The sequence below is a fragment of the Electrophorus electricus genome, chromosome 12 (assembly GCF_041902795.1).
Source record: "Electrophorus electricus isolate QZ-2024a chromosome 12, ASM4190279v1, whole genome shotgun sequence".
Classification (NCBI taxonomy): domain Eukaryota; kingdom Metazoa; phylum Chordata; class Actinopteri; order Gymnotiformes; family Gymnotidae; genus Electrophorus; species Electrophorus electricus.
The window spans coordinates 5,347,048-5,372,168 of record NC_137508.1 but is presented as its reverse complement, the minus strand read 5'-3'; the positions used below and the strand labels follow the sequence as shown (position 1 = coordinate 5,372,168).

Genomic DNA, 25,121 nt, shown 5'->3' with positions numbered 1-25,121 from the left:
TTTACCCCACCTTTAAGACAGATTGGCTGCCCTGTATTGTGCCTCATTCAAAAAGCACTGAGAACTGCAGTGTAAGTTGGTAAACTGCTGTAGCCCCATCCACTGGAGCTAAATTGCTGTTGCATAGGCAGGGATATGTACATGAGTTTGTTCTTGAAACATCAGAGAAATAGTGATCTCAAAACAGGATGTTTTGCTGCTTAGATTCCTTAGGGGATTTTTATGGACTGGAAGAGCAAATGGTGTATTTTGAGAACTTGAACAATATTTACATATTACTTCAAAATTCCTTATTTCAACAGAGTGAAGGAAATTCCATTTTCCATGATAGTATGCCCTAAAGCTGTATGTTAACATGATAATAGGATCAATCTGTTAAACCGATACTTGATAGAGAGATGATGATGAGTCTGCTTTTGAGATGGGAAGGACAGCTGCCTGAAAAATTCTCTCTGTGACTTTATAATTTGTTCCAAATTATGCACATGCAGCTGGATTTCAGCACCATTGGCCTCTTCACATGTCATGGTTTATCCCTACCTTTGAACTGTATGGGTAGAGGAAAAGAATAATTGATTGTGATCTCCATCAAATAGAAATACAGAGGAAGCCCTGATGCTCTGTGATGTATTCTTAAAAACAGCTGACCTTCTGAGTTTGATTACTTTTTTCTTCAAATAAATCATTGAGATTAATCAGGCTTATTGTGTAAGACATCTTATCCTGTCACAAATGAATTTTATGAAAATGTCATCAAATTTACCACTCAAATGAGCTTTCATTATCTCCATGAAAAGCCACCTTTACCATACAAATTGGAATCCATTTTGCTTAGCTCTTAGGAATAATCATAAATGGACAATAATTCTGACAATATCTTTTTATACACACACATACACAACAGTGTGAAGAGAATATAAAGAGCATATTCCATGTGATGGCACCATTCTCTATGAAAAGGATTATATCTTTTTGACTATACTCTTCACATATCATTAGTTAACAAGGCCTTTTTGATTCATCATGCAATTTGTCAGTATGCTTTACTGTGATATAACAGCAGGTAAAATACATCTAATTGCTTATATATCAATAAACACTTTAATTATGTTGTATGACAATATATTAGCACTCTGGTTTAATGTTCAACATTTGGCCTCTAAAATGACCATTTATTTAAAACTGAACAGAGAACCAAGTTCTGCCAAATTCAGTTTTAAGGTGTACTCCATATTATCATGAGAACAGCAAACACAGAAACTGAAATTCATGATGTACATAAATATATTTGTATCAAGACCAGTCTCCTGATCGTAGCATTTACAGTAAGCAGCTGTATTGTTAATGATTAAGTCTGTGAAGCAGGCATCACTTTTATATAGACTAATTTCAGATTCATATTGTCAGTTAGTGTTACTGTTAATTAGGTGTTGGTGTACTGCTTACAGTCTGGGTACTGTTATTCAGATCCAAGTGCTGTATGCTTAGGATATCTGACAGGAGTATGATCAACTGGCTAAGGTGTAGCAGATGACCTCAGGTGCTCTCCAACAATCCATTATCACAGCACTTGGAAGTGCACAGCTTCAGATCAAACAACGCTTTTACCGAGCCCGCAGCTGGCTAATGCTACAATGTGTGCACTTACATCAATTATGTATTTAAAAAAAAAACAATCAATTCATCAATGTCGCCTGTGTCAGATTTTTTTTACAGCCTATTCTTTATTGCCAGAAATATGGTATGAAAGTCGCCTGTGTTTGAATTGCATGCAAGGTTGCCACGAACCTTTTATGGACTATGCTTATGTAAGGAGTCTTCCTTTAAAGGAAATGTGTGTCTTCAAGGCGGTTGGAGCAATCAGAGAGAAATGCTTTTGCAGTATGAGAGTAAACAGACAGCATATGGCTGAGAGCTCGGGACGTCTTGGTTATGAAAACCTTCACTGAAAGAGAACTCCCCACTGCCTGCCTCACTGTTAACTCACACAGTGGCAGCTTACTGCAGGTACTTTTAAAATTTCCCTTTCATGGGAATGCACAGAGGCAGATGCATTCATGGGAGGCACAAAAAATAGGAATTCGTGTTCCACACTCACTCAGGTTCTGTATTCACATTGCATTCATAGTCATGTTAAAACCCTTCTCATTCTTTTATAGACTAAAGTCATTGGTAACACCAAGGGTGACTGATGTTGCCCAATTGATCAGGTGTATCTTTTACACTTGTTCTGAGCAGGTCAAGAAGTAGTTGATCAAATAAGTACACTTTTTTAAGTGAAGCATGTTTTTCGGCCAAGCAGTTGAGCACGCACCATTTATCAGAGTCAACAACACATTCCTCAAGGAATACTAAGCCACAGTGGGTAGTACAACAGGGATTCAAACCTAAACCTCTGCTGCAAGGTTCCTGCTGTGCTTCTTAGCTTGTGTTGTGTGTGCTTAAAGAATTTTAAGCACACTTGATAGGACTTTGCTCCACTGAAAACAAATCAGTTCATGTATGCTCAGGGGTTTAGAACTCATTATCCACCTTTGCATTGTCAAAATCCTGCCTTGTGCCTGAAACTAAAAGTTCCAACCTGATTATTTTTTGTTTATTGTACACTTGATATAATGGATTAATCTCATCTTCTGACATGAACAAATTAAAATGCAGAATGGAGATTTTAAGGACTTACTAAGTAGAGCTATGTCTCATTCACTGGTTCAGAATGCTGATGCAGCTGCTTTGGAAGTTAATATCAATCAGTCTGTCATCAGTGACAGAACATATTCAGAGTAGATTCTTATTGCACCTTACATTTAAATACCATGGACATGCCAAATGGCACACACATAGATGGCATGTGTAAAACCTGACCTGGGGACTGTCAGTGTGCCAGTAGTGTTCTTAAACATGTGCTCTTCTCATTATCAAAACGCTGAAGAAAATGCACCACCACACTGAGAAGAAATCAGTCAACAGAAAGAAAATGAGGATTGTCACCAGTGGAACCACTGTTATCATCCCAGCACCTGAGCTAGTGGGGTAATATTGCAATGGCTTTTAAGTGGTTTGTGATCGTATTGCCAGTGCAGTCAAGCATTCTCCAGATAACTTTTTTTCCTTGTGTGATGATTATTATACTTCCTTCATTGATTTTACAGCTAAGATGATGGAAATTCCAGGTTACCCTATTAACTGTTCCATTGATGGTATGCAAAGACATGGGGCACTGTAGGCTAAGAATAACCATTTGGAATGCAGTTGCTGGGTCCAGTGTCCCTGGGGATGGGTGAGGTAGAGGACCCCTATGAGGGGGTTCCTGGATCCCACTGGATTAGAGCACCACAGTTGGATAGAGGGACTGGGTTGCTGAGAGGCGATCCAAGATGGGAGGGAAAAACACCTAGTCAGCATTCTGTTTCCTTCACCCTGACCTATTCTACTTTACCTGCTTTGGGTACTTGAGTTGTCTTATTTTAGGTGGTCATATGCAATTGATGGACACCTTAACTGAATGTTATTAGCACTTTGCTGCTGCTGTGGGGGTTTGTGTGACAACCCAGTTGAGCAGCATTCCTTTTTCGTTTGGCCTGTACTGCTGTTTGGGTTGGCCTCTGTCCATCTTCATTCACTCACAGCACTCTGCATGTGTGTGTCTCAGTACATGGGTGTGCATCCTATTCTTCCTGATTGCCATGCTCCCTACTTTATGGGCCTCCCTGACCCCTAGTGACATTTCAGACCAGCTGAAAGTTATATGTATACACATAGGGCCTTGAAAAAGTATTCATACCCCTTGAACTTTTCCATATTTTTTCATGTTACACCTACAAACTTAAATGTATTTTATTGGGATTTTATGTGATAAGTGAACACAAAGTAACAAGTAATTGTGAAGTGAAAAGAAAATGATGCATGGTTTTCAAATTTTTTAATATATAAAAATCTGGAAAGTGTAGCGAGCATTTGTATTCAGCCCCCTGTACTCTGATACCCCTAAATAACATCCAGTGTGACCCATTGCCTTCGTAGGTCACCAAATTAGCAAATACAGTCCACCTGTGTGTAATTTATTCTCAGTAGAAGTGTAGCGTGCATTTGTATTCAGCCCCTCTGACTCAATACTTTGTGGGACCACCTTTCGCTGCAATTACAGCTGCAAACCACGTGACTCGCGGGAGGCAAGCTTTCCGTTACACAAGTCTTTTGGGGTATGACTCTACCAGCTTTGCACATCTACAGGCTGAATTTTTACCATTTCTTCTTTGCAAAATGGCTCAAGCTCAGTCAGATTGGATGGAGAGCATCTGTGAACAGCAATTTTCAAGTCTTGCCACAGATTCTCAATGGGATTTAGGTCTGGACTTTGACTGGGCTATTCTAACACATGAATGTGCTTTGATCTAAACCATTTCATTGTAGCTCTGGCTGTATGTTTAGGGTCGTTGTCCTGCTGGAAGGTGAACCTCCGCCCCAGTCTCAGGTCTTTTGCAGCCTCTAACAGGTTTTCCTCCAGGATTGCCCTGTATTTAGCTCCATCCATCTTTCCATCAACTCTGAGCTTCCCTGTCCCTGCTGAAGAAAAACATCTCCACAGCATGATGCTGCCACCACCATGTTTAAAGATGGGCGTGGTGTGTTCAGGGTGATGTTCAGTGTTAGTTTTTCGCCACACATAGCGTTTTGCATTTAGGCCAAAAAGTTCAACTTTGGTCTCATCTGACCAGAGCACCTTCTTCCACATGTTTGCTGTGTCCCCTACATGGCTTGTGGCGAACTGAAAGCGAGACTTCTTATGGCTTGCTTTTAAAAATGGCTTTCTTCTTGGTACTCTTCCATAAAGGCCAGATTTGTGGAGTACACGGCTAATAGTTGTCCTGAGGACAGATTGTCCCACCTGTGGATCTCTGCAGCTCCTCCAGAGTGACCTTGGGCCTCTTGGCTGCTTCTCCAAGTAGTGCTCTCCTTGCCTGGGCTGTCAGTTTAGGTGGACGACCATGTCTTGGTAGGTTTGCGGTTGTACCATACTCCTTCCATTTTTGGATGATGGATTGAACAGTGCTCCGTGAGATACTCATAGCTTGGGAAATCTTTTTATAGCCTAACCCTGCTTTACATTTCTCCACAACTTTATCCCTGACCTGTCTGGTATGTTCCTTAGTTTTCATGATGCTGTTTGATCACTAATGTTCTCTAACAAACCTGTGAGGGCTTCACAAAACAGCTGTAGTTATACTGAGAATAAATTACACACATGTGGACTCTATTTGCTAATTTGGTGACCTTTGAAGGCAATTGGTCACACTGGATGTTATTTAGGGGTATCAAGAGTACAGGGGGCTGAATGCAAATGCATGCTCACTTTCCAGATGTTTATTTATTAAAAAATTTGAAAACCCTGTATCATTTTCTTTTCACTTCACAATTACTGGCTACTTTGTGTTCGTTTATCACATAAAATCCTAATAAATTACATATTATTTGCAATTGCGCTTTACTGTTTCTGGAGCTAAATATCTCAAGTGTAGCTGTAGTGCATGCAAATGCAATCACCATCAACTTGTGGTACTAGGCTCTAAACGTGTGTCTTTTCTTTTATATTGCTACTTCTACTCTGTGACTTGCTGAGGTCCCCTCTGGAGCTTGTCAAGTTGTAAAGCAGTTAAAGAGGCATAAAGCACTTCCCTTTTGGAACTTTACATATGGCAAAAGAACAGATGAGTGAAGGGCCATGTGTTCATAAACAGCAGACATCCTTCCTGTTCTGTTGTCAGTCTACTCTCATCTGCAGCACAATTTGATTTTGAGTTTGTAAGCAGTGCAAATGATTAAACATAAGACAAAATGCAGAGAAACAATATATATTTTATGGTATATATGGATAAAAGTTGGCTAATATTAATATTCTATTAACTTATCTATCAATTAATCAAACAGGTTTTATTTCTGCCTTCATGTGCCTGGCTGTGTCCTGGAGGTATTTAATAAAACAGTGTTTTAAAATCAATTTAGTAAATCAGTGATGATGAGCCAACAGGGTTGTCAGTCTGCTTTGATGATAGACCGCCATGGGCCATCAGCCAAACAGGCAGCAGTAGTGGGACAGGTCCTAGGCCCATCCAAGACACACAGAGCCTCATTGTGCACAGCCACTCAAACGAACCCCATTAACAAGCATCTGAGTCTACACAAGGACTAAAGCCCTCCCACATGCAGGCTCCACACTGCCTTTACTACTGCAGCCTTCACCTGAAAGACTTCATAAAAACAGACAGAAGTCTGCTGGTCAAAACAGTTCCCTGAAAAGATCCATATACAAACCACACCAAGTGACTGAAAATACGTTTAGGCTTGTTTAAGCACTTCAGAAGCAATTGTATTAGAAGTGAATAAATCCGAAAATATATTCAAGCAACTCTTATATTGTGATGTGTATGCACTTTGGCTTTCAAGAGAGTACATTTGAAGAGAGAAAGTTTTTGTTTTTCATTGTGACCAAGACTGTTTTCCTGTCTATTCAGGTGGGGAAGGAGACAGTACAAACCACAGAAGACCAGATGATGAAGAGGGACATGCCTCCGGCCTTCATTAAGTATGCCCTGCACTTCCTGCCTCCTGAGAACCTACATTAGGACATGCCTCCCCCTCCCCCAAACCCACACACGCAGGTGTACACATGGCAGTGGCAGAATTATGCTCCAAGTGCCTGGTTATGCATTTTTCTCACCTTTTTATTATTATGTAATTTATTTAGCGCCTTTCTCACACTCAAGGTTATTTTACAGTGGGTAGTAGTACAACAAGAACACAAACACACATGCAGGAGGAAAGCATGAACTAGGAGCAGAATTGTATTGCAAATGTATTGCAGACATTTGAAACAGGACTGAGAATAGTTAGGCACATTTTGAGTGCTGGAGTTTCAAATTATGGGGGTCAGGGTGCTGGACGATCTGTCTCCCATAGTGGTTGGTTTAGATGTAGGAACCACCAGAGGACCAGTACCAGAGGAATTTATTATGCGACCCAGGGTTTGAGCGTAGGAGTTCAGACAGTTTGCTTTTATCGCAAAGAGTAGTGGTTCGTATGATACGGACAGCCAGTGTCACTGACGGAGAAGGGGTATAATATGTGCCAAATCCTTAGTGTATGTGAGGACTTTTGAGTAAGCTGAAATTTATTAAGGCTTTATCTAGACACACCAATTAAGAGGGTATTACAGGGAAGTATTACAGAGCTGAATGAATGCAATATTGCTTAGTGAATTATATTGCTTTCAAAGGAAATGAAGGATTTAAAAATGACACAGAGGTTTGAAAATCTAGATGAGGATGTAACAGTGATGCCATCCATGTCAACGTACAGTTCAAGCACACCGGTAAGGAGGGTTTTTGGTATGAGCAGGACAGATCTCAGTTTTATCTGGACTTAATTTAAGAAAGGTAGCGTCTAGCCATGTTATCAGAACGTGTATAATGTCAGAGGCAAAGCTGCAATGGACCTAGTGCTGACATTAAATCTGTGTATCAGCTGCATGACAATGTAAATTAGGACAATACCAGTGAATTATGTAACCTAGAGAAATGTATATGATGTGGTAGAGGGGACTGAGATATGAACTTTGAGGGACTTCTTGTATATCAGGGGCAGTAGAGGACATATTTATTAATAGATAGAAAGCAATGTCTGACAGAAAAATAAGATAAACCAAGCTAGAGTGGTGTGCAAAGCAACTTCAGACGCCCTCTGATTGCAGCCTGGGAGACAACAGCTAATAATTCCAGCATTTCACTGAATCACCTTTTCTACACGTTTATGACCATTCCCCAAGTGAAACTTATGTAGGAGTCAGAGGGCCTTCTCCCCCATACACCCTGGCAGGGATGGCTGAGTCATGCACTCGTATGGTACCACGGGTAGGAAGAACAGCCCTGTGGAAGCAGGACTTGGACTTTCTCCCATTTTGGGCCATGGGGCAGCAGGTAGAGCTCAGAGCAGTAGAGTGAATACCACTAGTTTGGTGTAGAGTTTGTTCAGTGTTGTCTTATGTGTATTTTTGTATGAGTCTATGATTCTATTTCACGTTCTTACATTTGTTTTCTCTTGAGGTGTGTCTGAACTGTTTCCTCTTTCCTCTCTTTTTAAAATTTAAGCATTTTGTTTACACAACTGATGACCTCAACTCTGTGTACTTCATTACTATCTATCTATCTATCTATCTATCTATCTATCTATCTATCTATCTATCTATCTATCTATCTATCTATCTATCTATCTATCTATCTATCTATCTATCTATCTATCTATCTATCTAAAATTCTTCACAGCAATAGTCATTGTTTTTTTTTCATGTTCTAAAAATCCATTACCAATATATCCAGTAGTAAATTTTGGCTGTATTAAAACATTAAACACTTTTAAATGGTACTTATGGCTACACATACCTCCTTTATTACTTTACTGATTTGAAAGCACAACTAGCAGAATGGATTCTGATAGATGGCCGTGCAAGTCTAAACAAACGTGGTTCACTATAGGTATTGCCCCTTTCAGTCAGGTGTAATAGTGTACAAAATTGGACTGATCACATTGTCTGGTGACAGTGACAGTGCCCCCCCCCCCCGTCTGTGTCACTCTACATGTGGTGCGGTCTGTCATGTGGTTCTTTGATTGTTTTCATTCTGTTCTTTCCATGTGCGCTGTGTTTTCCTTCCTTCCCTCTCATGCTGCCATGACCCTGTTCAAGTTTCCTTTGTTTCCCTGCCATTTTATTCCATTCATCCCACCTGTGTTTTGTTTCCTTCCCTGATTCCTACCCAAATAAATCCCTCTCGTTTTTATTCTCGTTGTCGGTTATCGTCCTTATATGGCTGTGGTTAGTGTCGTCCACCGCCGCTGCGCCCCACCACCCCCGGCATACTAAATATTAGAACTATTAGAACTATTATAGATATTGTAGCCATTCTATTAAAGCACTTGCATGATTGTTGATATTTTACCTTAGCACACTTGGCATATGTATAAACCCATCATGCACTACTGTTCTCAGATGTTAAAAACACATTGTTCTTAGATATATAAAAAAAAAACACCACACAACCACTAGGCAATTAAATATTATTCTTTTGTCACTGACCTCTTCAAAAATTAATAGTAGTCCATATATACATTTTCAGAGTTTTTACCTGTTGTAAAAAACATCTATGGAAGGGTTAACACTTTTTTTTCTTCACTAAATCCTGTGCTATGGGCTAGACTAAGCTGTCTATAAAATATTTAGATCTAGTGCTTCATATTTTTTTGCATCCATTCCAGAGTCATGCCATAATTCTTTCTAAAAGTTTTTTGTTTTTTTTTAATCATACCAACATCTTGATTTTGTTTTTATTCAAGCTATATATTACAGATATTTCTTATTTTGAAAGAGCTTTATTAATATGAATAAATCCTCAAACATTATACTGTTGGAGCAAAGTACAGTGATACTGGAAAAGGCTGATGAGTCATGCTTAGTCATAGCTAGTTCAGCTCTGAACCCCTGTCATGTTATCCACTGCTGATGGCTGTCTGGGGCACTTTATGACTGCACAGTATATGGTTTGTTAATCATTATGATTATATTGTAGAAAGGCGATTGTTTGACCATTTCTTTACTATATGTGCTGTAAGCACCCTGATGCTATAAATATATGAATTATAGCATTCATATGATCCAACAGACCTAAATAATTTTGGACAAACTACTGCATATCAATCATGCTTTATTAACCAAGTCACACCAAGGGGTCACCAGTGTGCTGAAGATGCTATATGTAGCAATACAATTGAAATTGAGCATATTTTGTCCATATAATGCAGTCCTACATGTATGCTCTAGTCTCTGTGTTATACTTGTTATAGTGTTTCCCTGCTCATTCATTTACCTTGCTCCCTCCCTCTTCACTGATATGGATGGCTATTATTTAGTTATCCTGTCTCAACTATTTATAAACCTGCAGGTGTGTAATGATTTTTGAATGAAGTTGACATTCCTGATAACCTTAGTTGAAGTAAGGAACTGCAGCCATGACTAAAATGTCAAAATGTCAAATGTCAAAAATAAACAAAAGCTCACCTGAATGGCCCTAAAATGAGGGGGGAAAAATGGAAGGAATCCTATGTGGCCATGTGGTTCAAGATCCTGATGAAGAAATGTGGTTGTCATTTCTCTCATGTGTGTCTGGAGCCAGTATAAAATGGCTGGGTATAGGGTTTCTCTTAAATGCAGCACAAGACCCTCTGGGATTCGTAAATGCCTGGGCTGACACATTTGGCACCATAAACCTAAGTTGGCCCAGAGGACCTCAGTCAGCACACTTGTTGGTTGGTGACAGGGAATCTGAACTTCACTATATTTAGGCTGCATGACGGCCACTGATCTGTGACTCTCATAGGGAGGTGCCTGAGTAAATGTGGACCTCCACCTCACACACTACAGTAAAGAGCGGTTTTCTCATACGCACACATATGTCATCGTTCCACCCCTGCCCTTTCTGTGGGTGAGAGAAGGGACTGAAACATTCTGCTACGTCTATTAATACATTGGCACCCACACAAGAGAATACTGCACTGGTAACACTGAGGAGGTGTGAGAGATTTATAGTGTTTCATATTTTCTGTGAATTATTTAATATGAATGGGTGAACAATTGTTGACTTTTTAAATACACCCATTTAGCCAACTGACATATTAAAAAAAAAATGTGGAAGCATTTTCCAGATTTGTACTGTCTCATTTTGAGCAGTGATTGATAGGCCCAGTTGCCTAGCTGCTGTTTAGGCAATCAGCTGTGGGGAAGGAGGTGCACTTGTGTCGTTGTAGAGCTTGGACAAAATGATATAATATTAGACAGTGCAGGGGGATTTCACATCGTTTATAACAAAATATATTTTTTGAAATGGTATTGTAAGTATATTTTTAGTTATGTTTAAGAGTAGAGGCCAGTCAGTATTTCCAGTACAGTGGAGTCAGTAAGTCCATGGCTAATGGCATTTCTTTTTTAATGTTTTAGCTTTTGTATTCCAACACACTGGATTTGAAATGTTTGTGAACATGCAAATGACTAGTTAAAATGTGGAACTTTAATATGAAACTATTAAAATATACGCTGATTGAGCAATATATAGTGATAATTTTATATGGCACTTTTATGGAACCATCATTAACATTTACAAATTTACATGAACACATTTCACATTAACAAATTAACATTTTGTTTATTTATGTTTAGTACTTGACAGCAGTTCCACTGGCAACCGTCAGTGCCCATATCTAACCACATTTCAGAGGTCATGTGCTATAGTTTGGATCATGAGCCTGTTTTTTTCACACCTTCCTTATTTCATCCATAGTGCTCCATAATGTGGCGTGGTGTGTTGACTTCATATTTAGTATTTCATATCAAATCCAATATGTTGAAGTACAAAAGCAAAGCAATAAACAGCATATGACCCTATATGTATCCATTATTGATTTTGAGTCCAGTGAATTTCCCTGGAATTACAATGGACTCTCTCTCAGGGTGGAGAATGCTTGTGGAAAGCTGGTGGAGGCAGCACGGATGCTGAAGGCCGACCCATACTCAGTCCCCGCCCGGGATTACCTCATCGATGGCTCCCGTGGCATCCTGTCAGGCACATCAGACCTGCTGCTCACCTTTGATGAGGCAGAGGTATGCAGCCATTGAGATTTACAATTTGAAAGCAAAAATCTGAAGTAATGTTTTACTTTTGATTGGCTCCTCTGTTCAAACACCTGCTGAAGTTAGCACATGGTAATACTATGGTAATGCTGCACACTTTTGTGCAGCACAACACAACTGCCCTGAAGAATCTGAAGACTCTGCTCAGGAACTAAGACAGGTGGTATGGTGCCAAATATTCCTCAGCAATTCAAACAGGCACCTTTTTACTGTCAGTTTAAACTATTTACGCTTTTTAATCATAATACAGCCTTTCCTTTAGCTCCTTTAATTATTTAGAATCTCCAATACTGCCTTTACTTTTGGCTGTTGGCTTGACATAATAAAGTTTCTTTGACTTCTCAAACACAGGAGCTAAATGTCGGGAGGTGTGTGCCCTTGTTTCGCTGGACTCTGTGGTGTCCTAATCCTCACTGCATTCTGTGCCAGTGTAATAGAATTCAGCCTAAGCACATGATCTCACGCGCATGCTCAGGACACACTGTGTCTTTCATCAGGCCGAGTTACTTAAGAAGAAGCAGCATGGCGTCAGCAGGTCACAAGACTCATTATCACGAGACATGATACTGTCCCAAACTCTGCAACCCTGATCTAAACCCATTATAACTCAGATATTTACGTCCCAAAAGAAGAGGAAATGAAACAAGCTCAAATTCACTAGCAGTTATTTTAGTACATTCTCTTCAGTGAGATGTCGGGAGAGTTTGTCCAAATTAGTAATATGCAATATACAATTATATACACTATAGAATAATATACAATATAATTAATTATATTGCAGTTATATTATTTTACAATATAATTATATTGTAATCATTGTAATTATATTGTAATTCTATAATGTTAGTGTAATTATATTGTAATATACAATATAATTTTTCTATCACTAATATATTAGTAATGTCCAAATTAGCAATATACTACATAGCTCTTTTGACCTTTATCAGAATTGTACTCAAGGCAAACTGCAACTTTTTTGTTTTAGACAAAATCCAACAGCCTATGCAAACATTTTTAAAATGTCTTTGTTATGGAAGGATGTGCACATTGTTCAGTGGCAAACTACCATTCTCCCTACCCTTTTGTTCATAAATGAACCTAAAATATGTGTAGCATATCAATAGAAAGTCGAAAATGAAGTATTATAATCAGTATTGAGTGAAGTAAAAAAATGAGTATTATAATATTTTAATAATAATTCTAAAAGTATGAGACCAAACATCACACCAAATATTTCTGATGTGGCTTGAGATGAGCATAGTATGAGTATAATAGTTTTTTTTCCAGATGTCGGAGCATGCCTTTCCATTTTAAATGTGTCACGTCCGTTTTCTCTTTCAGGTGCGTAAAATCATCCGCGTGTGTAAAGGTATCCTGGAGTACCTGACTGTAGCAGAGGTTGTGGAAACCATGGAGGACTTGATCACATACACTAAAAACTTAGGACCAGGTGCTTCCCAGATTCAACACCAGTCACTCTTTTGATTGCACTGCCTTTGGAAAGTGAAGATTGAAACTAGATGTGACGATTGTATTGTAAAAGTCTATTACTGTGGTTTCCGAGTTCGGCTTTAGAGCCTGAAAATGAGCCCAGGCTCAGACACACTTTTGCCTGCCTGCTCGCTCACGGAGGCCCCCCCGTCGCTCTCGTTCAGGAATGACAAAGATGGCGAAGATGATTGACGAGCGACAGCAGGAGCTGACGCACCAGGAGCACCGCGTGATGCTGGTCACCTCCATGAACACAGTGAAGGAGCTGCTGCCCGTTCTCATATCAGGTGAGCGGCTGAGCTGGCGGCAGTTACTCGCCAACTGCTGTAGCAGTTGGTACGGCAACCGTGATAATTGCAGTGATTTAGCTGCTGATGGCTAGAGAGCGCCCCCACACCCCCACACCCCCACACCCGGCCTCTTGCTGGCTGCTGTTTCGTCCAGCATAGGCAAACCAGTCTGAAGGCTGGCCTGCTAAAAGCATCGAGGGCCTGCATGCGTGTTCTATGCAACATGACCTGAGCAGAGCGCCATTTTACAGACATTGTAAAAGAGGAGTGGAATATGTCAAAGCCTGTACTGTGTGAACATGCTTTAGTGATGAAAAACTGTTCTTCTTTCTTCAGCTGTAAAGATCTATGTGACCACTAAGTGTTTCAAGAGCCAAGGGGTGGAAGAGGCTCTGAAGAACAGGAATTACACCTTTGAGAAGATGAGTGCTGAGATCAATGAGATCATCAGAGTGCTGCAGCTCACCTCATGGGACGAAGACGCCTGGGCCAACAAAGTATCTAATTCAATCCAAATGTGTTGTCATTATACAGGCACACAAAATTAGTGTAGGAAAAGAAAGTTTGTTCCAGTAGTTCCACGGTACAGTACGAGTGTACTCCCTAACAAAAATGCTGCATGCCCCCTTTATACAGCCCACTTAGCCAAAACACTACCATCTCTCTCTTTGATATTACCAGTGGTATTAACAATATTTCCTACTACCCTTTCATCTGACGTAGGCTTTCTTCAAGCCCACTGTAGATACAACAGTGTGTTTAGGCAGGAAAGCTGACCTGTTTAGGGACAACATGGTACACTGCATGGTACCTGCAGAGTGTCTAACAAATGTAATTATCAGGCCTATTTCCCACTCTGTACACAGACTTATGATGCTGGAACGTTATGATAAATAGCTGCGACAAAAAGTCCTCGCGAAGCATCACTTAGGAGTCATTGCCAAGTCATAAAAAATCGGGTTATTACTGCATTTGGGGAAATGCTCGGAAATTACTTACAGTCATCTGATAGAAGAATGCAAAATTAGAAAGTGAATATAAAGATTGTTTCACTCCTTTCTGTGCCTGAGTCCTTTTCATACTCTTTTACATGTGTACTTAGTATTTTCTCCTGCCTACTGTGCTAATTTGCAAATTTTTCTGAAGCACATGTTCATTTGTTCTGTCACCTTTGATTTTCTGTTCACCCTGATGTAACTGTTTTAAAAACAGGATTTCTTTCTTTTTGTTCTCTTTCTTTTCTGTACTCTTTCATTCTTTTCCTCCCTATAGAAGGTAAGGCTTCCTCTTTCCCACTGCATAATTCTCTGGCATGTGACGGATGAGTCTTTCATGCTGTAGCATAGTGTGTGTGTGTGTGTGTGTGTGTGTGTGTGGTGTGTCTGCAGTATGTGTGTAATATAGGACATGTAGTTGTCCTTATTGCATTCATTATGTGGGTTGTAGCATTTGTGAAACAGAGTTAACATAGTGTATGTTGGTGTCTGTCAAGGATAGCGTTCTGTAGTTCAGAAAAGCAGTGCATCAATGTGTGGCCCAGAGGAGGAAATGATGAACAGGACTCATCTATCCATCTCTGTGCTTCAAATGCCTTGCTTTTTTGAATGTTTCCCCTTTCACTATTTCTGTCTGATTCCCACTACTATCATGTCTCTCTTCTTAACATGTTTTCACTCTTAAAGACATCATATTTCTGTCTAACTGGAGAGCTATATGGCCCTTGCTTTCTGTGTCTGTAAGCTTCTGTCTTCCGTTTGTCTATCCTCATTCTGTCTGTGGAGCTTAACCCAAATGAATGCCGCTTTTCCTGATCAAGCTACCATTCTGCTAGTTCTTACCCAACACAGCAGCTCTTTCTGTAGGTTCTCCCATTTAATAGGAATGTATGGATTAATAGAAGATTTCATTCAGTACATTGTAAGTGTTATGTAGTGCCTACCTCCACTGAATATAAAACACAGGCTTTTGCCTTCTGGTGTTAATAATTCTAGCATTGTTTTTTTATTCTTTTAGTGGTATTATTTTCATATGTGGTCTTCCAGTTAAATTATTCCTTTAGTTATTCATTAAATAAATTTTTTAATTGAAACTCATAGACTTGTAGCTTGTGATTGGCAGCATGAAAGCTGGATTAATAGTTTTCTGTAGGGTACACAAACACACTGTTGCACACAATCACATTTACACACACACACACACACACACACCATATAGATACATACACCCACAGACACAAAGATGGATATGGAGAAAAGGGCAGTAAATGTCCACAATTGCTTATTAAAAGCCTTCTGATCACATACACTCGAATATCGAATATGCCATATTGCACTTTTAACAGCAAATTTGAAAACAAGGCCTTCATCTTTGTGTAAGAATATTTCTATTACATTTCCAAAACCTTAAGCCCTACGCTCTGCACACCATACTGATCCTACCCCTAGGCTCTATCAGGAGGGATCTGACCATAGCCCTAGCCTCTATTAGGAAACTTAACTAGGTTACATGTAAACAATTTCAGTGCACTGTTTTAATGCATATAATATTATATACACTGAAATACTGTATGTCTAAAGTGAACAAAAGCATTGCTACTTCTGCTACCAAGTGATATATATCCTGACTGGAAGCTCAGGTGGAGGAGGAGAAAATGTCAAGTGGTTTATCAGCATGTTTGCTTTCTTCACTGGTGATTGTGCTTTCTGCATTAGTGAATGTTAGTTTTGGCCCCAGCATGAAGACCCACCTCAATGATGTTTGATGCTCACTGCTCAGAAATCATTGATTGTAATTTGAGGACATAGATATGTGTCATCATCCAATAGCAGAGATTCACTGCATATTCAGCGAGTGGATGGTCAAAGGGCCGTCTGATCACATCATAAAACATGAATAATGTACCCTCTTCTAAACTACACAGGCTTCAGCTCTCTTTCTGTCTAACCCCTGTGTGTGTGTCTTTGTTTGTATGTGTGTTTGCATATGGGTGAGTGGGTGGAATGGAACTTACAGCTCACTTCCCCAACTGCATTATCAGCATATCTGGTTGAAGTATTAAGTGAAACTGTGCGCCCTGGGGGTGGTTTGTACTGTGTGTGCTGGGGACGATGTGTGCTGGGGACGATGTGTGCTGGGGCCGGTGTGTGCTGGGGACGATGTGTGCTGGGGACGATGTGTGCTGGGGACAGTGTGTGCTAGGGACGGTGTCTGTTGGGGACAGTGTGTGCTAGGGACGGTGTCTGTTGGGGACAGTGTGTGCTAGGGACGGTGTCTGTTGGGGACAGTGTGTGCTAGGGACGGTGTCTGTTGGGGACAGTGTGTGCTAGGGACGGTGTCTGTTGGGGACAGTGTGTACTGGGTGTGGTGTGTACTGGGGCCTGTGTATGCTGAAGATGGTGTGTGTTGGTGACAGTGTGTACTGTGGACGGTGTGTGCTGGGTACGGTGTGTACTGTGGATGGTGTGTGCTGTGGACGGTGTGTGTGCTGGGGACAGTGTATGCTGGGGGCTGTGTGTTGATGAACCACATTGATTCACAAATCAGATGCTACCTTAAGGCATCATATTAGACTGTGCTGAGTGTGTCCTGAGTGTAACCAAGCTCCAAAGTGACTCCAACTAATAAGGAAGACAAAATGGGAAATGACTCATTAGTTTACAAAAAAAATTTATCTCACCTCTCATGTGGGTTTGAATGCAGCTGTTACGGGATATAGGCACAGAAGGCACAGGAGATTAGAGGGGGTGGATCTAATTCATTCTTGCTGAATGGAGGCTCATCTGTTTGGCAAGACTTGGTCCATCACACCTTTTTGCTTTATCCATTTTTTTGTCATGTGTACTGACCCTTGCAGAAAGTTGGCTGTCGAGGAGTGGCAACACAATAAGCAGGGGCAAATCCTGGAAGGCTGTAGGGCAGTAAGCAGGGGCAGATCTTAGGGAGGAGTTGCAGAGAAGTGAGCTGGATATGGGGCTTTTACAGTTATTTCTTAAAGTATCAGACAGCAAAAGGTGCTAGTAATATGTACAAAGTGAATAACTGGCCTACAGCAGTTCTTGCTGCTGCCTCATGCCTTGCTGTTTCTAACTCTGCATGTCTGACAAAATGAATTTGACATCTTCTGTTTTCTGGTAAAAACATTACACATCCTCATGTGTGCCAGTGGATCTGACTGTTCAGGGAAGTGGTGATTATGTGGCTCCCTCCAGGTGTGTGTGTGTGTGTGTGTGTGTGTGTGTGTGTGTGTGTGTGTGTGTGTGTGTGTGTGTGTGTGTGTGTGTGCATGAGAGAGAGAGAGAGAGAGAGAGAGAGAGAGAGAGAGAGAGAGAGAGGGAGAGAGTGAGTGAGTGCGTGCTCTATCCTAATGTTTGGGAAGGTCACCTTGTACTGCAATTCCCCTCCCCATCAGCATTCTCTAAATGAAACATTACACACACAAACTGCTTTTTAATAATGACAACCATAAAACTGCAGTATGGCTGCAGTTGATCTGTGCTGATTAATTAGCCTTGAGATGTTTAGTTTTATGTTCTATTTGTCTCTGTGCCTTTCTCTTTCCTGCTCTTTTCCATCTCTCTCCCTCTCTCTCTCCATCCCTCTCTCTCTGAAGGATACAGAAGCCATGAAGAGAGCACTGGCACTGATTGAGTTAAAGATGCATCAGGCTAAATCCTGGCTCAAAGACCCTAATGGTCTACCAGGTATCCAAGCACTGCAGTACAAAAAAGGCTGTCTGCTAGAGCATGGACCCACTGAAGTTTAGAATTACAGGCATTAACCTATTCATTCAATATAATGATCTGAATTTAAATATTTCTTGGTATTTCAACTATGAATAAACCTAGTCAATAAATAAAATCTAATACCGCTGATAAAAATATCCCGTAAGTGCCTACCTTGGAGACCAGTATGTGGCGGGCCCTGCATGCATGTGTGGCTGTGCTTCTGCAGGGGCTGCAGGTGAGCATGCTCTGCGTCACATCCTGGATGAGGCTGGCAAAGTGGGAGAATTGTGCGCGGGCAAGGAGAGGAGGGAGATCCTGGGAACAGTCAAGACCTTGGGCCAGATGACAGATCAGGTGTCAGACACGCGTGCTAGGTACGGCCCCTTGACATGCTCAGAGGAGCACCACATTTCCACTTGAATCTTCTGAGAAAGATTGATTGCATGCGTTTTCAAGCAGTATGAGGCATTTAAAGTACAATACTCCTATAAGGGAGATTATATACTTATTACATTTATACATATATGTATACACAAGTTGATTAATACACTGTGGCCTGCATATTAATAAACACAGCATGCTGTTTGTCCATGCCAAGATTTCTTATTAGTTTTGATGCAGTGTACAAACATTCTGTCTTTGGATTTATATCAGAAAAGCTTTAGGCATAGTTTGTGTTATTCTCAAAGGACGATGCTGGGCTGAAAGAAATGGTGCAGATGTGTGTGGGTGTGTGTGTGTGTGTGTGTGTGTGTGTATATGTGTGTATGTGTGTATGTGTGTGTGTGTGTGTGTGTGTGTGTGTGTGTGTGTGTGTGTGCTGAGTCTGAGCAGTAGAAAGCAAAAATTATAGTCTTGAGATCTGAGGAAAGAGCTGGGCATCGTTACAGAGATGGAAAAGCAGATTAGAGGCAGAGCTCTGGTTAATCAGCCCACAGCATGCACACGGTTAACCCAACAGAGGGCTGCCTCAGAGAGGCAGGAAAGGTACTGGGTTGGACATGCACACGCACACACAGCATTGCCTGGGTTTGCACAATCTGGCCTTGCGATTAGTTTAAGATCTGCAGCTAGAATTGGAGAGCTTTTTCAGAGGGATGATTCATGCTCACATCAGTCTCTCATTCTTGTTGGCAAATCAGTCTCTCATTCTCATTATTTCCTTTGTATGACTTTGCATGACAGGGTGGTGGATCTATAATAGTCCATTGAGGTGTTTATCAACCCATATGGCGGGTCTCACTAGACAGTCCACATTTTTGCTCTATCTTGATCCCTAACACACAAGAACAACTCCATTAAGGACATTGAATACCTGCTACAGGTATACTGGGAGCTTAGTTAGAGAAAAGTGTTGATTGGCTGGTGTGTCCTGAGGACTGAAACGCTGGAGTTTTGTATCTGTGTTGTTTTCCAGAGGCCAGGGACATATGCCCATGGGTATGCAGAAAGCCCAGCAGGTGGCACAGGGGTTGGACATCCTGGTGGGGAAAGTGGAGAATGCTGCTCGCAAGCTGGAGATCTTGAGCAATGCCAAGCAGGCCATAGCCAAGAGAATAGATGCTGCACAGGTGAGACTAGTTTGAGTCTATCAGCAGTACACAGGGAGTGTGGATGTGGTTGTGGAATGTGCTTACTTTTCTGTGGCCACAGCAGTTATAATACTAGACACAGCATTTAGGAGCTTTAACGCACAACACAGTGGGCAGAAATAATCACAACTGCATATGGATCATCTTCTAACTGGAGATCAGAGCTGACAGTCATTATAGGATATTATTTAATTTTCCTCTTCTGTGACTTATGGCTATGGAGATGGTGGGAGACAGACTGTCCCCACAGCAAAGCTTCATGGCCGAGGCATTGGGTTGGGACACACTCACATCAGTCCACAGAGGGGAAAAAACAGGATCAAAACCACTGCATGGTCTATGGTTATGTAACATCCACGTGCTGAATAATAACTACTAGAAATAGCATCATGAAGATCCACAAATTTCAACACAAAGTGAGGGAAAGCAGGAATCTTGAGAAGATGCTTTCCCACTGAGTACTGACTCCTGCTGAGGTGAAGGCCTACAGGGGTGCCACCCGTGCTTTTTTCCCCACTGATTTCTGCTTGCAGTTTCCCATCCTCTGTTTGCTTCCACATAAAGCAATTATTCATTCAACGGTTTCAGAGTTTTAAGATAATGCAGAGTACTTGTTATATTACTAACTGAAGAACAATCAGTGATTGACCCATTTGTATATTTCTAACAGCACAGTGGTATGTGAGGATGTAGCTAGCTGGGAGGTTACATGCAAGGATGTAGTCTCTGCTGGAAGTGGTGCTGCAGTGGTGTTCTGTGTTTGGTGAGCACTCTGTGTTTGGACAGAGCTGGCTCGCTGATCCTCACGGCGGTCCTGAAGGGGAGGAGAACATCCGTGCCCTGCTGGCCGAAGCTAAGCGCATTGCCGACCTGTGCGAGGACCCCAAAGAAAGAGACGACATACTGCGTTCTGTCAGCGACATCGCTGGTCTCTCAGCCAAGCTCGTTGAACTTCGCAAACAGTATGTGTTCCACAGTGCTTTTCTTCCAAAGCTTCAAAAACAGAGCCTCATGACTGCAGATAAAACATTTTCTAAATGGGTCATTTGTGTTTTCTTTTTGCTGCCTGATCTTTTAAAAAGTATCGAACCAGGGTTTTCAACCTGAGATAAACATGATAATGATTTCAACTTAGCCATGGCTGATAAGTCACTGTAGTCTTGCAGGATAGGTTTGCCCAAAATTTTTTTCAATGTTTAATAGTTCTTTCCATCACTTTCATTTTATCTGCATTGGATCTCTGCAGTTGTTGTATAATGTTGGGGTCCAGACTTGGTCTATTCCTTGTGGCTTGTTGTAAGTGTTTGATCTGAGCTGCTTTCTTCGACCTCCCAGGGGTAAAGGGGATAGTCCTGAAGCCCGGGCCCTGGCCAAGCAGGTTGGCACTGCTCTGCAGAACCTACAGGCGAAGACCAACCGTGCTGTGGCCAACATGCGGCCAGCCAAGGCTGCTGTGACCCTGGAGGGCAAGATGGAACAAGCCATGCGCTGGATCAACAACCCCGGCGGGGATGACTGTGGAGTGGGTGAGCCGTTATGATTCTAATACTAGTGAAAATGACCATTGCAATTTGTGATCCCTTTAGGTCATGTACTGTAGGTTAGTTTGGACAGGTAGCTGAAGAACTGGAGAGCCTGAACTCACCAGACACTTTGTTATAAACAAAGAAAAACCTAATCAACCATGTTGGGCCTGTCACGCTGGTACCAGCTCAACACCCACGACCATGTCAGAGTTAATAATCTTTTGGGAATAGTGAATGAAATAGAGGTGGGCTAGAATTGTGCATGCAAACAGATGATATACATTTTGTAATTTTACACTCATAACATGAACCTATAAGAAATGTATACCTAATAAATTTGGCTGAATAATTCTAGATGCAAAGTAGAGGTACAAATGACCAGTGAGTGCATTTTCATGGTTGAACTGAATCTGCTTTGGTATCTGTTTGTATTTGTATCGGTGGGCTAGTTGCACTGTAATGAAGGGGAACGATCATTTGAGGCTATTTACATGTCCCAGGGGATGACACTGACATATTGGGTATCTTATTCAAGTGTGTCTAGCCAAGCCCAAGAAGCAGATTGAACTAATGATGACTGATCATAACTAATTCAACCACTGCCATATGCATTTCCATCTTAACAATGCCTTAAAAAGTAAATAGCTATTCCATGTCCTATTCATAGCAAATCACATTATTTGCTGACCCTCTGGTATGTAAACCATGAAGTAATCTTTGGCCCCCATCAATATGAAATAATAGAGGCTAAATTATAAGATCATATAACTTGAACCATCATTGCCCTTCTGTTTATACACAACCACTTGCAGTTTAAACACATTGCTACATAACATTTCTTTTTTTAAAGTGTTTTAAGTGTTTTTTAAGTGTCTAGTAGCATACAAATATGAGGCCACTCATTTCAACATAACTGACCATGAAAGGAAAGGAAATGTATTTATGTATTTTCTATCAGTGGAGAAATTTCATTCTGCATGGATGCCAGACTGTTTAGGCTTTTATATTCCACACACTTGAGACGGTCATTTAAAATTCAGATGTCAGTGAACTCCTTCTAAGCTCCTAAGTCCATAATCTGTCCCACTCCCTGTATCCCTCTCTCTTTATCCCTGTCTCTCTCTCTGGATCCCCGTCACTCTCTCGTTCCGCGCGGCTGTGGTGTCCAGGCCAGGCTGCTATCCGTGGCCTGATCGCAGAGGGCCGCCGGTTGGCCAACTCCCTGCCGGGCCCGTACAGGCAGGAGCTGCTGGCCAAGTGCGAGCGCGCTGATCAGCTGATGCTGCAGCTGGCTGAGGTGGCAGCACGTGGGGAGGCAGAGAGCCCTCAGGGCCGCGCAGTTGCAGCTCAGCTCCTGGACACCCTCAAAGTAAGAGCCCCTGAACGCAGGCTCGCATTTCAGCTCTGTGTGAAAAGAACTGCTGTTGGGCGTGCTTTGTGAAATGTACTGTATGGTATACAAGAGTACAGCACAGCTAGTTAATAGAACAAGGCTCTAAATGTCATCCGAGCTGAGATTTACTTGAAGGCTATGATCAAGCAGCGCCATCTACTGGTCTCAACTGGAACTCGACATATTTTCCCTTCACTAGTGTTTGGCAAACTGTACTTGCAACTTTATCATATTTAGGTGGCATTTTCACAAATTTTACCCTGCTCTTAGGACTTGAAGGCAAAAATGCAGGAGGCAATGACCCAAGAGGTGTCTGATGTATTTAGTGATACTACAACTCCCATCAAGCTTTTGGCTGTGGCAGCTACAGCTCCGCTTGAGGCCCCCAACCGGGAGGAGGTGGGTGGCACACACACGCACTGCACAGCTCTCAGCCAGAGAAAAATTTAATTCAAACACAGTTCTGAGCTGTTACTCAACAGCGAGCCAGGAAATGGAGAAAGAAATTAACACATGCTGTCTCTCTTTGTTTATTGCTTTCACAGGTCTTTGAAGAAAGAGCCTCTAATTTTGAGAACCATGCCAACCGTCTGGGGGCCACGGCCGAGAAAGCGGCCGCTGTGGGGACAGCCAATAAGAGCACGGTGGAAGGAATCCAGGCCACTGTGAAGTCAGCCAGAGAGCTAACACCTCAGGTATGTGTGAGAGTCAGCTCTCAGGCAGGGTACGCATGTGTGTATGGAGCCCTTGCATGCATAGTCTTGATAAAACACGATGTGTTCAGAGTGGTCTGTGTTTAACAGATGGTTATTATCTCTTTAACTAAATGACAGACACTTTGGAATTGTTGAGTGGATTAAATAAAAGACACTCACTTCTTACTCTATTATTTTATTCTCTACTATTTTATTCTACTATTTTATTCTTTAAAAACATGAATTTACTGATTACAGATTAGTTATGCTGTGGAATATATGAGCCCAAGATTAGTTTCACTGTATAATCATTCTGCATAGGTCACCTCTGCTGCACGTATTCTGCTCAAGAACCCTGGCAACCAAGCGGCTTATGAACATTTTGAGACCATGAAAAATCAGTGGATTGACAACATTGAGAAAATGACTGGTATACAAAAGCATTGCTTGGTTTAACCTTCATACTGGATATAGTACACAGAAACTTCATAATGTACTAAATTAAAATGGAAGGTTCACAATCCTTTTTTAAACAGAAAAAGAAACAAAGGTACTTGTTTATTAAACTATGTATCCTTGTTCTCTTGCAACAGGTTTGGTAGATGAGGCTATTGACACTAAATCCCTCCTGGATGCCTCAGAAGAGGCCATTAAAAAAGACATTGACAAGTGCCGTGTGGCTATGGCCAATGTCCAGCCCCAGATGCTGGTTGCTGGGGCTACCAGCATTGCCAGACGGGCTAACCGGGTGCTACTGGTGGCTAAGAGGGAAGTGGAAAACTCTGAAGACCCAAAATTCAGGGAGATGGTGAAGGTAGCCTCAGATGAGCTTAGCAAAACCATCCCACCCATGGTTATGGATGCCAAGGCTGTGGCAGGAAACATCCAGGATCCAGGTAAAGACAAGCCTGTAACGACCAGCTTCACAGAGGCCAATTACAAGTTCACTTCATGAATTCGGTAGATTAGTAGCTCCTGATCCAAATCCTGTCTCATGTTTCCATTGCGCAGGTCATCAGAAGAGCTTTCTGGTCTCCGGCTACAGGATCCTGGCGGCTGTGGGGAAGGTCCGAGAGGCCTTCCAGCCTCAGGAGCCAGACTTTCCTCCCCCTCCTCCTGACTTGGATCAGCTGCATGTTAGTGCTGCTTCATAGCCATCATTGTGCCAATGAGTTGATGAGTAACTTTTTCCATTACTAACACTCAACATTTGACTCGGGACCACTGATATAGATATTGTTACATATAAATCACTCACTGATAGATAAAGCCCAATCGGTACCTCAAGTATGGCTCGGCTTGAAAAACCATGCTTCAAGCCTCAAGGAAGACATGCATCGAGACAATTCTCTGTCCTGGCTCCCGAATGTTGGAACGAACTTACACTGGCTGTCCAGACAGCACAGTCACTTGCAAGCTTCAAACATAGGCTGAAGACTTATCTTTTTGTGGAATATTTAAATGATTACTGATCCTGCACCTATGTTGAGTTACTGAAACTCTAGTACTTATTGTTTAGCATAGTTTTTTATTGCACTTACCATTGTCTGATATAAATCTTATACAGAGAGTTATGCTTATTTTGCACTTCTTCTAGGTATCAGCATTGACTCCTGTATTTCAGCATTATTCTAGTTCACTGGTATCTTTAACTCTAACCTACTGTACTGGCTATGGTACAT

The 25,121-nt window shown here is 41.5% G+C and overlaps 1 protein-coding gene across 4 annotated transcripts in view; it reads left to right on the top strand.

Annotated features, from left to right (window-relative positions):
* The window catches only part of vcla (vinculin a), a 35,498-nt gene that overhangs the window by 4,510 nt on the left and 5,867 nt on the right, over positions 1-25,121 (top strand). For 2 of the 4 annotated variants that reach the window (XM_027017593.3, XM_027017595.3), the window contains exons 2-17: positions 6,510-6,580; positions 11,548-11,698; positions 13,070-13,178; positions 13,384-13,506; positions 13,846-14,006; positions 18,119-18,209; positions 18,460-18,607; positions 19,651-19,804; positions 20,612-20,787; positions 21,161-21,351; positions 22,521-22,720; positions 23,015-23,143; positions 23,290-23,439; positions 23,761-23,869; positions 24,033-24,335; positions 24,451-24,575. In XM_027017593.3, the coding sequence (XP_026873394.3) occupies positions 6,510-6,580; positions 11,548-11,698; positions 13,070-13,178; positions 13,384-13,506; positions 13,846-14,006; positions 18,119-18,209; positions 18,460-18,607; positions 19,651-19,804; positions 20,612-20,787; positions 21,161-21,351; positions 22,521-22,720; positions 23,015-23,143; positions 23,290-23,439; positions 23,761-23,869; positions 24,033-24,335; positions 24,451-24,575 (2,391 nt within the window). Of the gene's footprint in view, positions 1-6,509; positions 6,581-11,547; positions 11,699-13,069; positions 13,179-13,383; positions 13,507-13,845; positions 14,007-18,115; positions 18,210-18,459; positions 18,608-19,650; positions 19,805-20,611; positions 20,788-21,160; positions 21,352-22,520; positions 22,721-23,014; positions 23,144-23,289; positions 23,440-23,760; positions 23,870-24,032; positions 24,336-24,450; positions 24,576-25,121 lie in introns of all 4 variants that reach the window. The other 2 variants (XM_027017592.3, XM_027017594.3) reach the window with 1 other exon arrangement.